The sequence below is a fragment of the Notamacropus eugenii genome, unplaced genomic scaffold, assembly GCF_028372415.1.
Source record: "Notamacropus eugenii isolate mMacEug1 unplaced genomic scaffold, mMacEug1.pri_v2 scaffold_126, whole genome shotgun sequence".
NCBI classification, from domain to species: Eukaryota; Metazoa; Chordata; class Mammalia; order Diprotodontia; family Macropodidae; genus Notamacropus; species Notamacropus eugenii.
Window position 1 is genome coordinate 70,257 of NW_027325156.1, and position 13,823 is coordinate 84,079.

The following is a 13,823-nucleotide window of genomic DNA, read 5'->3' on the forward strand; positions in this document are numbered from 1 at the left end:
TCCTGCCTCAGGATTTTCCATTTTCTTTCTCTAAAACCTGGTGTTCAGGAGTGATTTCAATTTTAACCAACTGGAGCTACTCTCTCTGACTCTCTCTGTATCTCTCCTCTGCTCTTCTCCTCCATTTCCTCATCTGCAAAGTGAGACAGAGAAGGAAATTACAAACCACTCCAGAGTCTTTGTCAAGAAAACCCCAAGTAGGGTCGCAAAGAGTCGGACCTACTGTAATGACTGACCAACAGCAGGGGCAACAATACACTGGCACATTGGCACACTTTGGCTCATAACCATTTTGCAACAGGAAGACAAGATTTTAGTTCCCAGTTTGAAGTGACCATAAAAAGAACTATGACAAGTTTAATTGAACATATGGTTCCTTTTCCTCTTCATTTATTAAATGCCTACTAGGTGCCAGGCACATGCTAAGGACTTTACAAGTGTTGTCTCATTTGATTCTCACAACAACCCTGTGAGGTAGATGCTGCTATGGTCCCCAATTTACAGATGAGGAAACTGAGGCAGAAAGTGAGGAAGTAATGTGTCCAGGGTCACACAGCTAGGAAGTGTCTGAAGCCAGATTTGAACTCAGAGTATAAACCCAGTCGTTGAATAGCTGGGTCAGTGATTTGGAGCATTTCATGAGGCTCTGAGTCAATGTTTTGCTTGAGAATTGGTTGTATATATCCTCTGAGTTTGTATATCTTGGATATCAAACCCTTATCAGAGAAATTTGATACAAAGATTTTTCCCTCCATTTGACTACTTCCCTTCTTATTCTACAAGCATTAATGTTGTCTGTAAATAAGCTTTTTAGTTTCATCTAGTCAAAACTTTGTATTTTATCTTTTAAAAGTGCCTCTATCTCCAGTTAAAAAACACATTCCTTGCACAAAGCTGTGATAGGTATATGATGTACTCATCTAATGGGGGTGTAGGGTGTGTTCAGGGAGGACAAGTACCTTTGGTGTGATGGCTGCCAAGTCTTTTTCAGGGTTCTTTCCACCTTTGGTGTCTACCTGTTCCACCTAACTCTCACCTATGGCTCCAAGAAGCTGCAGCATGTGCAGCAGCCACAACCCAGTAAACCATTTTTGCAGATGGGCCAAACCAGGTTGAGGGTAACCATGGGGTCTCAGACCCATTGGTGAGTTAGGGGGTGTCTACCTCAAGCACGTGAAGACTTCCTCTGGTGGAATGAGTGGATGAGAACTACTTATTCCAATGACCACTAAAGCAGATGAAGCGCTGATATAGAGCGCTTAGAGCTCGGTTAGACACTGAAGATGCCAAGGTCATTCACTGCATTCTGAGCCATCCCCAACCATCTTTACTCTGTCCTGCCACTGGACTATGATGACTCTGGAGGAGACAGTGAGGCTGACAACTTCGTGCCACTCTGCCTCACTTAAATTCAATTTACGCCTGAATCAAAAGTCATTTTATCATGGTGATGTTATTTTAGCCTTCTTCGAAGATGAAGGGCAACAACCAACCAACTCACCTCATCTGTTTGCCCCCGATTCCTCATCTATGAAGATAATGACACCACCTATCTCTCAAGGTTGTTGTAGGGATCAGTTGAGAACATAATTGTGAAGTCCTCAGCCCAGGGCCTGGAGCACAGTAAACACTATGTAAGTGTCAGTTATCATTATTTATTTATTTATTATTAATTTTTTTATAGTAGGCCCTTAGTATTAAGATTTCTTATCTATTTAGAATGTGTCATGGAATGCAACGTAAGGTGTTTCCCCAGAAGATGTTTTAATCAAAGAAAGAGCATTTTCCTAGATAATTTATGTTTTCCCTTTATCACACTCTGGGCTATTGAGTTCCATTGTTTCTGATTCCTGTCTAATCTCCCACCAATTTTTCTATTTTTTTAAAGAAAACTAGATGGTTTGGATGATTGCTGCTTTATGATAGAGTTTGAGGTCTGGAACTTCTCTTCCCCTTGAAGAAGAGGTTTTGATTACCATTACGTTTGGGTCTTTTTGTGTGGCAAAGCACTTGGTGCTGATTCTATTCCAGCTGAGATTTGCAAAAGGCTGACTGAAATTTTTTGTGTTATATGGCAAGAAGTGGTTATCCCCCAGGAGTTAAAGGACATTTCCATTGTCCATCTAGAGATGGACTAAAGGTAAAGGAAAGATACTGTTCTGTGACAATCACAGGGAGGTCTCTCTCTTATTCCTTGTTGGTGAGAATCTTGCCAGAGTCCTCCTTAATAGGCTGATCCTTCAACTGGAAGATGAGCATCTAACAGAGATCCAGTGTGGCTTCAGGAAGGGCCTCTATGTGGTGTTTGTACAACTCCAGGAGAAATGCCAGGATCAGAACAGATATCTGTACACAACGTTTGTCCATCTGTCGCTCACAAGTGCTTATGGAAAATTATGTCAAATTTGTTTGCCTGGGCAAGGTCAATAGTACTGTATGTCAGTTGTGTAACATCATGCTTGCCCAGGTTCTAGGTAATTGACAATGTTCTCCTGCTTTTCCAATCACCAATCGAGTGAAACAAGGCTATGTTCTTGCTCCCATACATTTTAGCATGATGTTTTCAGCCATGTTGTCAAAGGCCATCAATGAGGGCAAGCATGGCATCAAGGTCAGCTACCGATGGTACTGATGGCAAACTATCTAACGTGAAAAGTTGACAAGCCAAAATTAAAGTGGAGGGAGAGTTGGTTCGAGACGTTTTTGTGCACGGATGACTGTGCACTAAATTCAGCCTCTGAAACTGATATGCAACAAAGTAGGAATCAATTTTCTGTTGCTTGTGTTAATTCTGGCCTAACAATTAACACCTAGAAAATACAGGTGCTCCATCAGTCAGCACCACAGTTATGGCAAGTGGAGAAGTTTGGAATAGTGTTGATAAGTTCACTTACCTTGGTAGTGTACTTTCTGGGGATGTACACAGTGATAATGAGGTCGATGCATGCATTGAGAGCTAGCTTGGTGTTCAAGAGGCTCCAAAGGAAAGTATGGGAGAGAAGAGAGAGAAGAGACTGTCAAATTGAAGGTCTACAGAGCCCTTGTGCTAACCTCATTGTTGCGTGCTGGCCTACCAGTGCCATGTCAGGAAACTGAATTGCTTACGTCCGAATTGTCTTAGGAAGATTGTGAAGATCACCTGGCAGGATTAGTACCAGGCACTGAGGTCATTTCTCAAACTGAATGCCAAGCATTCAAACTCTACTGCTGAGTGCAACTATGAAGGGCTGGCCACATTATTTAAATGCCAAATATATGCTTGCCCAAAAGACTCTTTTATGGAGAACTCACACAGGGCAAACGATCACATGGGGGTCAGAAGAAGTGATACAAGGACAGAGAAGGGGCTGTGCTTTACCAACAAAGCAGAATTGAAATAGTTCAAAAGAAAAGCTAGATGAACAAATTTAGAGAATGCACCCCAAATGCTCAGATGGACGATTTGTATGCAGCCTGGGGTCGAACCTTCCAGGCTTGTACTGGTCTGATCAGCCACACTTGGACACATAGTGACTCTACCCTAATACAGTGATGTCATTTTGGTCCTCTTCTAGAATGAAGGACAACAGTCATAATATACACTGTATGTGTTCTTGAGGTTCTACTCATTTTTCAATGCATCATTTCATACAAGAAGAAGGGGCACAAACTAGATAAGAAAAGCCAAAGTGACTGAAGGTAGTTTACCAGCATTGGCTAAACTCACTGCCACAAATGGGAGGGTGAAAGATTCCCTTTTTAGACAAGCACTGCAGAGAAAACTGGAAAGTCATTTGGGATCAGTTTGGTTAAGACTCCCAGCTTCCACCTCCTACTATATTGCACTCAAAATGGAGACTGTACCTGGCCAAAAAAATCACTGATTAAAAGACCTAGAAGAAAGATGGAGGAGAAGGAAAGAGAATGTCCAGCTTGGCACCTTCACATCTTCTAAAAGCCAATGTAGAACATGGCCCAGCCCGAACAGAGAAGCATTGTTCCAGACAGAGAGGGTTCTGTGGACCCTGAGTGTTAACCCTAACCATATCCTAAATGCATGCTGAGGAAGCGGTCCAGCCAGCAAAGGTGTGGCTGAGTGTATCAGCTCAGGGAAAGACCATTCATCAGGCCAAGAAGGGGTTCCAGATCCAGCATAAAGGGGTAGGAACAGGGGATAGAGAAAATCCTATCTCTTATTGCCCAACTTGGGGTTAGACAACTAGGGCAAACTGAGGGGATCTACCCCTAGAAGAGGCAGATCCTGGGTGAGGGGCAGGTGCCAGGACCTAGGCTGGGTCTTAAGCAGGAAACACATTCAAGGCAAGCAGCAGCTTGTGGTTCCAATCCCAGGAGCAGAGTGAGGTCTCAGGTCTCTTCCAGCCCAGTCTGAAGCCTACAGAAAAACAGGCATGGAAGGAGTCTTAGATGAAAGGGGACTCTAAAGTTCTGTCACTTTCTAGCAGCATAGCTTTACAGCTGGCTTATAGTGACTGAATCCATCAGTAATCTCCACATGGGCCAGCCCACAGATGTATTGCTCAGACTCAAACACAGTTCAGGAATTTGCAGATCTATGATGGTGGAGCAGTGGATAGGGAATCAGACCATCCTGGGAGCACTGAAAACTTACAGGTCCCTGGAGTGAGCTTTCCCTGAGATCCTGGAATAACATACAACTCAAAACCTCAAGAAAGCAGCAACAAGGTTATTCCGGACATGCCCTTCAGAATGTGGAGAGAGCCTGGCGCTGACATCAGGTCCATGGTCAGGAAGGAGACTGAAAGAATAAGCAGACAAGAAAGGATCTCACCACCCATTTTACCTTGGGGACAGGGATGCTCAAGACACAAACCCAGAAGAAGAAAATGACTTCAAAACATCAATACATAAAGCCTCAAAGAAAAGCACAGAGTGGGCAGAATTCAACTAGGAATTCTGGAAGAGAGCAAATAGGTAAAAGAGTAAAAAGAAGCTAGCGATAATATTTTTCACTGAGGAAAGAACTGGAAGTTAAACGACTGCTGTGGAAGAAAGAATCAGAATTGGAATAAAGGGCTTGTCACAACTGAGTTTTAACAGAAGGGTAAGCTGAGGCAGATATCTGAGCAAGATAACATCTATTAGCAGGGAATGCTCCCTATCAATAAATGAGCCAGAGGCCTAGAGCAAAAGGACACTTCCCCTTCTGTGGGTTTTGGGGAGCACAGAACAAAGAGAAGAATAGGGTAGATGACATCGTGGAGTTAAGGCCTAGTTACAATGCTGAGGTCAGGGAACAAGCTGATTGGTTGCAAGTTTGGTAATGGAGGAGAGCAACACCCCTCCTTCTCCTCCTGTGAGTCTAAAACATGTTCTTGGCCTGAGTACAGGTGCAGGATAGTGGCCCTGACATTGGGACAGCAAACCAGACATCTTGGAAGGACAACTTGGTGGCACAAAGATGTCAGACCCAAACCCCCTTGCTTTCTCACCCTTTTCCCAAGGTTAGCAAAATTCCTTGAGCAGGAGAGCTGGACTTTTCAGCTTAATGTATTCCAGACCAGCTGAACCCTGAATCAAGTTTAGAGACAAAGAACGGTAACTCAGGTAATTACAGGATGAAAATAGTTTCAGAACCAAATCAATAAATTGTAAACATGATCAATAAGAAATGAAACAGGATTCATCTCAACCTTTGCAGGCTTGCCCCAAGAGCTGCAGAACCTTGTCCAAGCTACAAATGTATGGAAAACTAGAATGACTCTGTGACAAAACGAGCAAGATCAAGACTGAAAAACAGAAGAAACTGTAAAGAAAACTTATAGTCCTGAAAACAGTATTAAGGAGAGAGAATTTAAGAGTCATTGAAACCATGGCCTTAAATCTTAATTCAAGGAAACATTAAAAAAATTCTCCTGGATGTCTTTAGAACTAGAGGTAAAAATGGAAATAAAAAGAACCCGAAAGAACCCATCTCTGGAAAGAACCCCAAGAGAAAACTCCCAGGATCCTCCTAGCCCAAATCTAGAGCTTAAGGTCAAAGAAAAAAAAAAAAACCCAGCAAATGTCCAGAAAGAAAGACTTAAGAAGGAGCAGACAACTGAGAACATTCCAGAAGACAAAGGCTTCTGAGGAGAGGGAAGGTGAGAGACAAGGATCTCACATAATGCAGATGAAGCAGAAGTCGGTGCAGCAGAGGAGGGTCTGGTGGGGGAAGAAGCTGACAACAGAACAGCAATCTCACTTGAACGGATCAAAGGAGGGACTGCGGAGGGCAAGGAATGAGAGACGCTCCCCACTTCCTGATGGAGATGAAAGATTCAGAGTGCAGAACACATGTACACGTTTTTGTTTTTTGGAGGGCTGCATGAACAATGCTGGAATGCTGCCCTTGAGTATACAACTTTATAACAGAGGTTTTTCCTTTATCTCTCAATTTAAGAAGGCTGAGCATGGTAAATGGAGTTTTTCTTGAGTGAAAAAAATATGTATTTGAAAAAATCAGAAGAAAATCCATTCATTTAACGTCTATAACTGTGTCAAGGAGCATTCTTAATCCAAGATACTATTTTTAAAAAACAGATAATCCTAACCACATAAAATCTAAAAGATTTCACTAAAATAAACGAAGATCAAACATGAATAATTGTTAGTAGCACATACGCCAAACGGATACATCACATCTGACCAAAATAAGTCCTTTATATCCAGACAGAGACCTGACACCAATATGAACCAAGAGCCATTGCTGATAGATAAGAGCTCAAAGGATATGAATATTTGTAAAGTCCTGGAAACCACAAACGACCTGAAAACAGGTCTCCAAGCCACACTAAGAGAAAGTCATGGGAAAATAATCTTGCCATCTCTTGTGAAGGGGTAAAATTTGTGCATGACAATAACTGAGTGCTGAAATAAGAGGATGCAATTCTTTGGGCCCCAAACTGAAAAAGGAGGCAGTGGAGTTGTCTGGACTTTCTCAGAACTAGGATGAGGCTCTGGACTAGGGTCAATATTATGGCTACCACATTTGGTAAAGAGAAGAAACCAGAGCTGGGTGTTCAAGGCTATGTAAGTGTGCACTGTTGGTCTTTAGTTTTCCAATCTGGAAAATAAAGGAGATTATCTCCAAGATCCTCTCCAGGGAAACTTGATCCTGTCCGTGAAATCTTTAGTTTCATAGTTTCCCTGTTGGGGGAATGAGACAAGAAAGAGGGAAAATCCTACCAAATGTGCCCAGGTTCATTGTTTCTGAAAAAAGAAGTTACCAGGCATTCACACCTTCACATTTCAGGCAGCTCAGACCAGCCTTAGGCTGAAATGGCACTCTTCTCCATTTTAATAATTGAGCTCTTTCCTTTTTGTTACTGAGTTGTGTCTGACTCATTGTGACCCCTTTTGGGGTTTTCTAATCAAAGAAATTGGAGTGGCTTGCCCTTTCCTTCTCCAGATCATTTTTCAGATGGGGAAACCGAGGCAAACAGGGTTAAGTGACTCACCCAGGGTCACACAGCTAGTAAGTGTCTGAGGCCTGCATTGGAAGTCAGTTCTTCCTGACTACAGGCCCTTGGCGCCATCCACTGGGCCACATCCCTGCCCCTCTTGTACCCGGATTCCCAGTTCCATTTCCTGGACTCTGGTTTCCTCTGCATTCTTGGGTCCTGGCTTGTTTATCTGCAGGGCCTGGGGAAGTTACAAGACTTGTCCGAGTCACAGCTGGGATGGAGGTCCTTAAATCCGAGGGGGCAGCCCCCGGTCTGAAGTCAGCCTGCAGATTTCTTCAGTCCTCAGACCCCCTCAATCTGGGCTGGGGACATTTTCTCCCCAACTTCTAAGGAGGGGAAAGGGTGGCACTGAGGAGGGCTGGAGGGCAGGGTGGACTGTAGCCCTAACCCTTCTTTTTCTATGGTTCAAGCTGCGAGCACAAGAGCCCTGAGCTCCTGGGGTGATGACGGGAGGGAGGGAGCCTGGGCGGCTCCATGGAATCAGGCTGTCCTGGGAATGACAGAGACCGAGTCAAGGTCTATCAAGCTGGGTATTTCCTCAGGGTCAGTTTCAGTTTTGGTCTCCCAACCTGCGCGGGCTCCTTCTGCCCAGTCACCAGTGACGTTGGTTGTCTCCCACCCGCTTTTGGCCGGCAGAGCCTCCGGGGAGCCAATCAGAAGAGGGATTCGTCCCTTTATAAACCCAGCACCCACAGGTCTCTGTGATCTCCAGCTCCTGTGCCTGCGGACCATGGAGCGCTCCCTGGGCGCTCTCCTTCTGCTGGGGACCCTGGCGTTGGAGGACACCTGGGCGGGTAAGGAGAGACTGGGCACAGCATCCAGGGGTAACCGTGGGGCCGGGATAGGGGTCCCTACACAGAGCTCCGGACCCAGGCCTACGGAGCGTTTCCTCGGACCCGGCTCCTCTGGTCCGGGCGGGGTGAGAGGGGGGAGCCGGGAATCAGCCTGGACCGGGAGCCCGCCGCCCCTGAGGGGGCTTTGTTGGGGAGGTGTCTTCGTGTCGGTCCCTTAAGTCGGGGGGGGGTGAGTGGGTTGGTAGGGGTGGGAGGTCATGGGGAGGGAGAATGGGGGCCACAGTCCTGCGGGCGTTAAGAAGGAGCAGAGCTGTCTGGGGTTCCCCCGGAGCCCCCCAAGGGCGAACCAGGGGCAGCTTTGATAAAGAGCTTCCCGGGGGATCGGGGGGAGCAGGGGGCAGGTGAGGACAGAAGGTGGGGGTCGGGGGTGAGCAGTGTGAGAGGTCCCGGACCCGGACCGGAGGCGGGGGAGGGGAGAGGGAGTCAGCGTCCGGGTTCTGGGGGCTCGGACTCGGTTGTTGTCTGGGAAGGCTTGGTGTGCATGGGGGGGAGGGGAGGGTAAGGGGCGGGGTTACGGGGGGGCGTGGAAGGGTCAAGGGTCACTCCCGGGGCGTGGCGGGGTCAGGGGTCACTCCGGGCGTGGCGGGGTGCAAGTCTCCCCAGGCGCCCCCCGCCCTGACCCCATCCAGTCCCCACGTCCCAGGCTCCCACTCCAGGAGGTTTTTCGACACCGCCGTGACCCGGCCCGGGCTCGGGGAGCCGCGGTTCCTCGCCGTGGGCTACGTGGACGATCAGCAGTTCGTGCGCTTCGACTCCGACCGCCCGGGTCAGAGGCTGGAGCCGCGGGCGGCGTGGATGGAGGGCGTGGAGCAGGTGGAGCCGGGGTACTGGGAGCGGAGCACGCAGATCATGAGGGCGGCCACACAGAATTACCGAGTGAGCCTGGAGAACCTGCGCGGCTACTTCAACCAGAGCGCGGGGGGTGCGTGACAGGGGAGGGGCGGGGAGCGGGGTCCGCCCGGGGGTCTGGGGAGCGGGGCCGGGGCAGCCAGGGTCCGGCCTCACTGACCCGGGCCGGGCCGAACAGGCGTCCACACCTACCAGCGCATGTACGGTTGCGAGGTGTCCCCCGACCTCACCTTCCAGCGCGGGTTTTACCAATACGCCTACGACGGGCAGGACTACATCGCCCTGGACACCGAGACCCTCACCTGGACGGCGGCCGTGCCTCAGGCTGTGAACTCCAAGCGCACGTGGGAGGCGGAGAGGAGCATCTCGGAGAGACATAAAGCCTACCTGGAGGAGACGTGCGTGCAGCGGGTGAAGAAGTACCTGGAGATGGGGAAGGAGACCCTGATGAGGACAGGTAGGGTCGGACCCTCTCCAATGTGCGCGGCACTCAAGGCCCCTGGGTGGCCCTTCTCCACCTGCCCTCAGCCCCGGGCTCCCGACCCCGGGGACCCCTTGTACCCCAGGACATACCCCGCGCCCCACAAATCCTTGTGCCCCTGGAGGGGAGGGGGGAAGGGAAGCCTGGAAATGTTTCTGACCTTCGACTGCAGACCCTCCCAAGTGTGCTGGGCACTCAATGCTGCAACCCATCCTTCTTAGTCACTCCTCAGCCCCAGTCTGTGTCCCCCAACCCCAGGAACCCCTCGTACCCCATGGCTTGAATTGTGGGGTGTTCCTCCTGCCCCCACCTGTTCGTGTGTCCTTGGAGGGGAAGGGGGAAAGGAGCCTGGTAATGCCTCTGACCTTTGCCTCCAGACCCACCTAAAGCCAGAGTGACCCGCCACACTGCCCCCCATGGGGAGGTGACCCTGAGGTGCCGGGCCCAGGACTTTTACCCTAAGGAGATCTCCCTGACTTGGCTGAGGGATGGGGAGGAACAGCCCCAGGACATGGAGTTCATTGAGACCAGGCCTGCAGGAGATGGCACCTTCCAGAAGTGGGCAGCTGTGCAGATGACCTCGGGCCAGGAAGGCAGATACACCTGCCGCGTTCAGCACGAGGGGCTGTCTGAGCCCTTCACCCTGCAGTGGGGTAAGAACAGTGAGGAGGGGCTGGGAAAAGGCCACCCCCACCCCACAGGACCAGAGGGAGGGGGACTGGGGGAGTTGGGGGAGGGGTTAGTGACTCAGGCCAGACAGGAATCAGGGCCTCTCAATTCCCTTTTCCATTTCAGAGCCACAGTCTTCATCCACCTGGCTCATTGTGGGGGCCATCGCTGCTGGCCTCCTCCTCCTCACTGCAGTTATTGTTGGAGTTGGGATATGGAGAAGGAAGCATTCAGGTAGGCAGGGCTGGGAGGGGTCATTAGGGATCGGGCACTGTGGAGATCTGGGCTTCCTCTGACCTGGCAGCTTGTCTTTCTGTCCCCAAGTCCTCTCTGTCCCACCTAAGGGACAGTCACACAGTCCTTAAGACTCTAGAAGAGCAAATTTGTAACTGGAAGCCATTTCCCTGGAGGATGCCTGGCAGGGTGTAACAGGCTGGCTGAGTGGGGAATCTGCTTCAGACTCAGCTCAGACATGAACATGGGGATCTCTGTGCAAGGGCCTGGGTGTCTCCCCAGCTGGGGACTGTAGATCAGCCTTGGGAACCCCTGGAGGAGGGGCCTGAAGCTGGGGAAGTGCCCAAATAGGGGGCTTTTCTCTCTTCCTCTTGGATCTAGAGGCTGCAGTGGTGTGGGGTATGGGAGTGCAGTCCTGGTTATTTGTTGTGTCTCCAATACAAATCTTTGAACTTCTGAGACCCTAGTGTGGTCTCCTCTCCTGGATTCCTTGCTGGAAATTTGTTTTCTTTTCCAGGTGGAAAAGGAGGTGATTATGTTCCAGCTGCAGGTAAGTGAAGGGTAGACATGGAGGGTAGAAAGAAGGGGCCAGCCCATGGTGCTCTGGGACCTGAGCACTGAGAAGCAGAGTGGAGGCCTAGCCCAGTAGCCTTCCCTTGGTGTCCCCTTCCCTTCCCATACCCTGGTTTTGGAATGCATGTCCCTGACTGGGTTGTTTCCCTCCTTTGTCTCCAGGCAATGACAGTGCAAAGGGGTCAGATGTGTCTCTCACAGCCAAAGGTGAGACTCTGGGGGCCTGGAAGGAGGGAGGGGGCCAAGCAAAGAGGAGGAGGGTCTGTGGGAGGTTGGGCTGAGAATGGGCTGGGTGGGAAGACAGGCTCTTCAGAATGATGACAGGCTGGAGGCCAGAGGGCACTTGGAGGATCCTCATGAATCTGTCTTTCCTTCTTCAGCTTGAGAGAATTGCCTGGCATGGACCTGAGATGGAAAACCAGTTTGCAGTCCCCATACTGTTCCTGTTGACCCCTGGCCTCTCTCCCCTGCACTGACCCCTTCAATCCTCCTTGGACTTTATTGGCCCAAGCCCAGGGCAGCCTCATCAGGGCCTTCATCCTGTTCTCTAAGGCCTCCCTCCCTCCTCCCCCCTGTCTTTGTGTCTGCTTTGGGAATGAGCGTCTGATGTCTGACCGATAAAACAACCTGATGAATCACTGATCTGCAGTCTTCAGCTTTTCTCCACAATCTCAGCTGAGCATCCCTTTGAGTGGGGGATTACAGGGGACAGGATGAGCATGTGGAGGGTTCTGGCCATGTGAAGGGCAAAATAAATGAAAGTTTGGAGGTACCTGAGAAAACTTTTGTTTGTTCTCCTGAGTCTGGAAGTGTAGGTGGGGGCTGGGCCCAGAGGGGAAGGAGCCTGGGGGGTGGGCAGTGTGTTGTACATGGAGAGGAGGCAGACATTTGTCTTTAATTTGTACTCCTTTGGGGCATGTGTGGACATGGTATGTTGGGACTTGTTTCGGGCTTCACACAGAGCCCAGGCTGCACACTCCTTCTGGGCCTGGAGCCATGCCCAGACAGGATGCTGGGTCACTAACCCATAGGCCGCCTGCCTGTAAGCTGCCCCTCAGCACTGACCTTCACAGAGGTCCAGTTCTCTCTATTTTTGTCATTTTCATCAGAAGTATAAAAGCAGTATTTTCATCGTGCTCCCTGTAAACCACTGGGGTCAGGAAGTCTTGTGAGAGGAGAGGACATGTCTTCCATGGGGGCTCACTTTCCTCATTTGCATTAGAAAATGGGTCTACATTTCAAGGTGGCTAAGTCAGTGCAACCCCTGACTTACAGGCAGGAAGGCCTGGGTTTAAATCCCATCTCAGACAATAGTTTTGTGACCTTGAGCAGGTCACTTAACCTTTCACCTCAGGAATCAGGGTGGGGCGGGCATATTAACTCCTCCTCCAGATCAAGTAAGATCATCTGTACAAAGTGCTTAGAAGACTTATTATAGAAATGAACACTGCTATTATTGCTTTCAAGCGCTAATTCCTATGATTCTGCGGATTCCCAACAGTCATCATGACACTCATTGAAAGATAACTTTCATCCTTTAGAGCCCTAAGAATTCCTCGCACTGTGAAGTCAGTCTTTATCTCCTAAGCAGGGACCCTCCTGCCACCCTGTGCCTATTCATGCTATTACAGGATTTAGAATGAGACTATCCTCCCTTCTGAAATGATGAGCTTGAAGGGGGGAGTGGGAGGAGGGTGCATCCTCTGACAAACCAGCCCCTGAAGCCTCCAGACTTCCAGGTGAGCTTGGACACTTCCAAGACTCATCAGTCTAGAGTCTGAAGGGGCCTCCCAGGCCCTCGGATCCAGCTGCCTAGGACAGCACCTAGTCCATAGGAGACTCAGTCAAGGCTGTTGGCCTGCCTGGCTCCTATCCCCAAATCCATTCCTCTGATCTCTCGGACTTTACTATGAAAGGAAAATCTGCTTGATAATGTTTAGATGCAGCTTCTGAAGTCCAGGCTAGCTCAGCCATGGGTGTTCAGAGAAGCTGGTCTGGGACACCCAGGGAAGGTTCCCAGTGAGAAAGGGGCCTTCTACATCAGATAATGTGTGTACACTGACCCCCGTGCAATCTGATGAGAGTTTTCAGGGGATCTGTGAACTTGGATGGGAAGAAATACATCTTTGTTTTGACTAACTTCTGATTGAAATGTCATTATTCTTTTGACTATTAAATTTTCAAAAACCACACTAAGTTCTGAGGAGACATTTATTAAAAGCTTCACCAGATGACACAAAAAATTTAAGATGCCTGGATCTAGGTTATGTCAGAATGATGAGGTAAATACAATTATATTTAGGTGTATTTTGGCACTTTTTGTACCTGTGAGTATGTGTATACATGCACCCACACCTATGAATACATATATGTACATGAGAGATAGTAACTACTAACCAATTAATTCACAGGTAAGAGTTATGAAATTGCCATGCCTTTTGACCCAGCAATACCGCTGCTAGGCCTATTTGTGGGGATGATTGGGGAAAAAGGAAAAGAACCTATATGTTCTATAATATTTACAGCCACTGTATGTGTGGCAGCAACAAACTGGAAATAGTGGGGATGTGTTGGGGGACAGCTCTGGACCGGGGTCCCCCGTGAGGACCGTGAGACGCCTGAGGGTCCGAACCTGCTTACGTGGCAGGCTAGCTGGTCTAGCAAGCCACGAGGTACAGGGATGGCCCTGGTAACAGGCTG

At 49.1% G+C, this 13,823-nt stretch overlaps 1 protein-coding gene across 4 annotated transcripts; it reads left to right on the plus strand.

The window, feature by feature from the left end:
* Positions 1-8,123: 8,123 nt before the first annotated feature.
* On the plus strand, positions 8,124-11,905 carry LOC140517034 (class I histocompatibility antigen, Gogo-OKO alpha chain-like). Of its 4 annotated transcripts, none has more exons than XM_072627898.1 (8): positions 8,124-8,257; positions 8,961-9,239; positions 9,345-9,623; positions 10,025-10,300; positions 10,443-10,550; positions 11,068-11,100; positions 11,286-11,330; positions 11,504-11,905. In XM_072627898.1, exons 1-8 carry the CDS (start codon positions 8,194-8,196, stop codon positions 11,506-11,508), a joined length of 1,089 nt encoding a protein of 362 aa, XP_072483999.1. In that variant the 5' UTR covers positions 8,124-8,193; the 3' UTR covers positions 11,509-11,905. The 4 variants fall into 4 exon arrangements, with proteins under 4 accessions (XP_072483999.1, XP_072484000.1, XP_072484002.1 ...); XM_072627899.1 differs by having other exon boundaries at positions 8,137-8,257; positions 8,961-9,193; positions 9,404-9,623; XM_072627901.1 differs by having other exon boundaries at positions 8,169-8,257; positions 8,947-9,239.
* Positions 11,906-13,823: the final 1,918 nt, after the last annotated feature.

Bases quoted from the DNA above. Each gene is read 5' to 3' on its own strand.
- LOC140517034 (XM_072627898.1), top strand. From the start codon at position 8,194: ATGGAGCGCTCCCTGGGCGCTCTCCTTCTGCTGGGGACCCTGGCGTTG. The intron at 10,301-10,442 runs GTAAGAACAGTG...TTTCCATTTCAG, and splicing joins GCCCTTCACCCTGCAGTGGG to AGCCACAGTCTTCATCCACC. The intron at 10,551-11,067 runs GTAGGCAGGGCT...TTTCTTTTCCAG, and splicing joins ATGGAGAAGGAAGCATTCAG to GTGGAAAAGGAGGTGATTAT.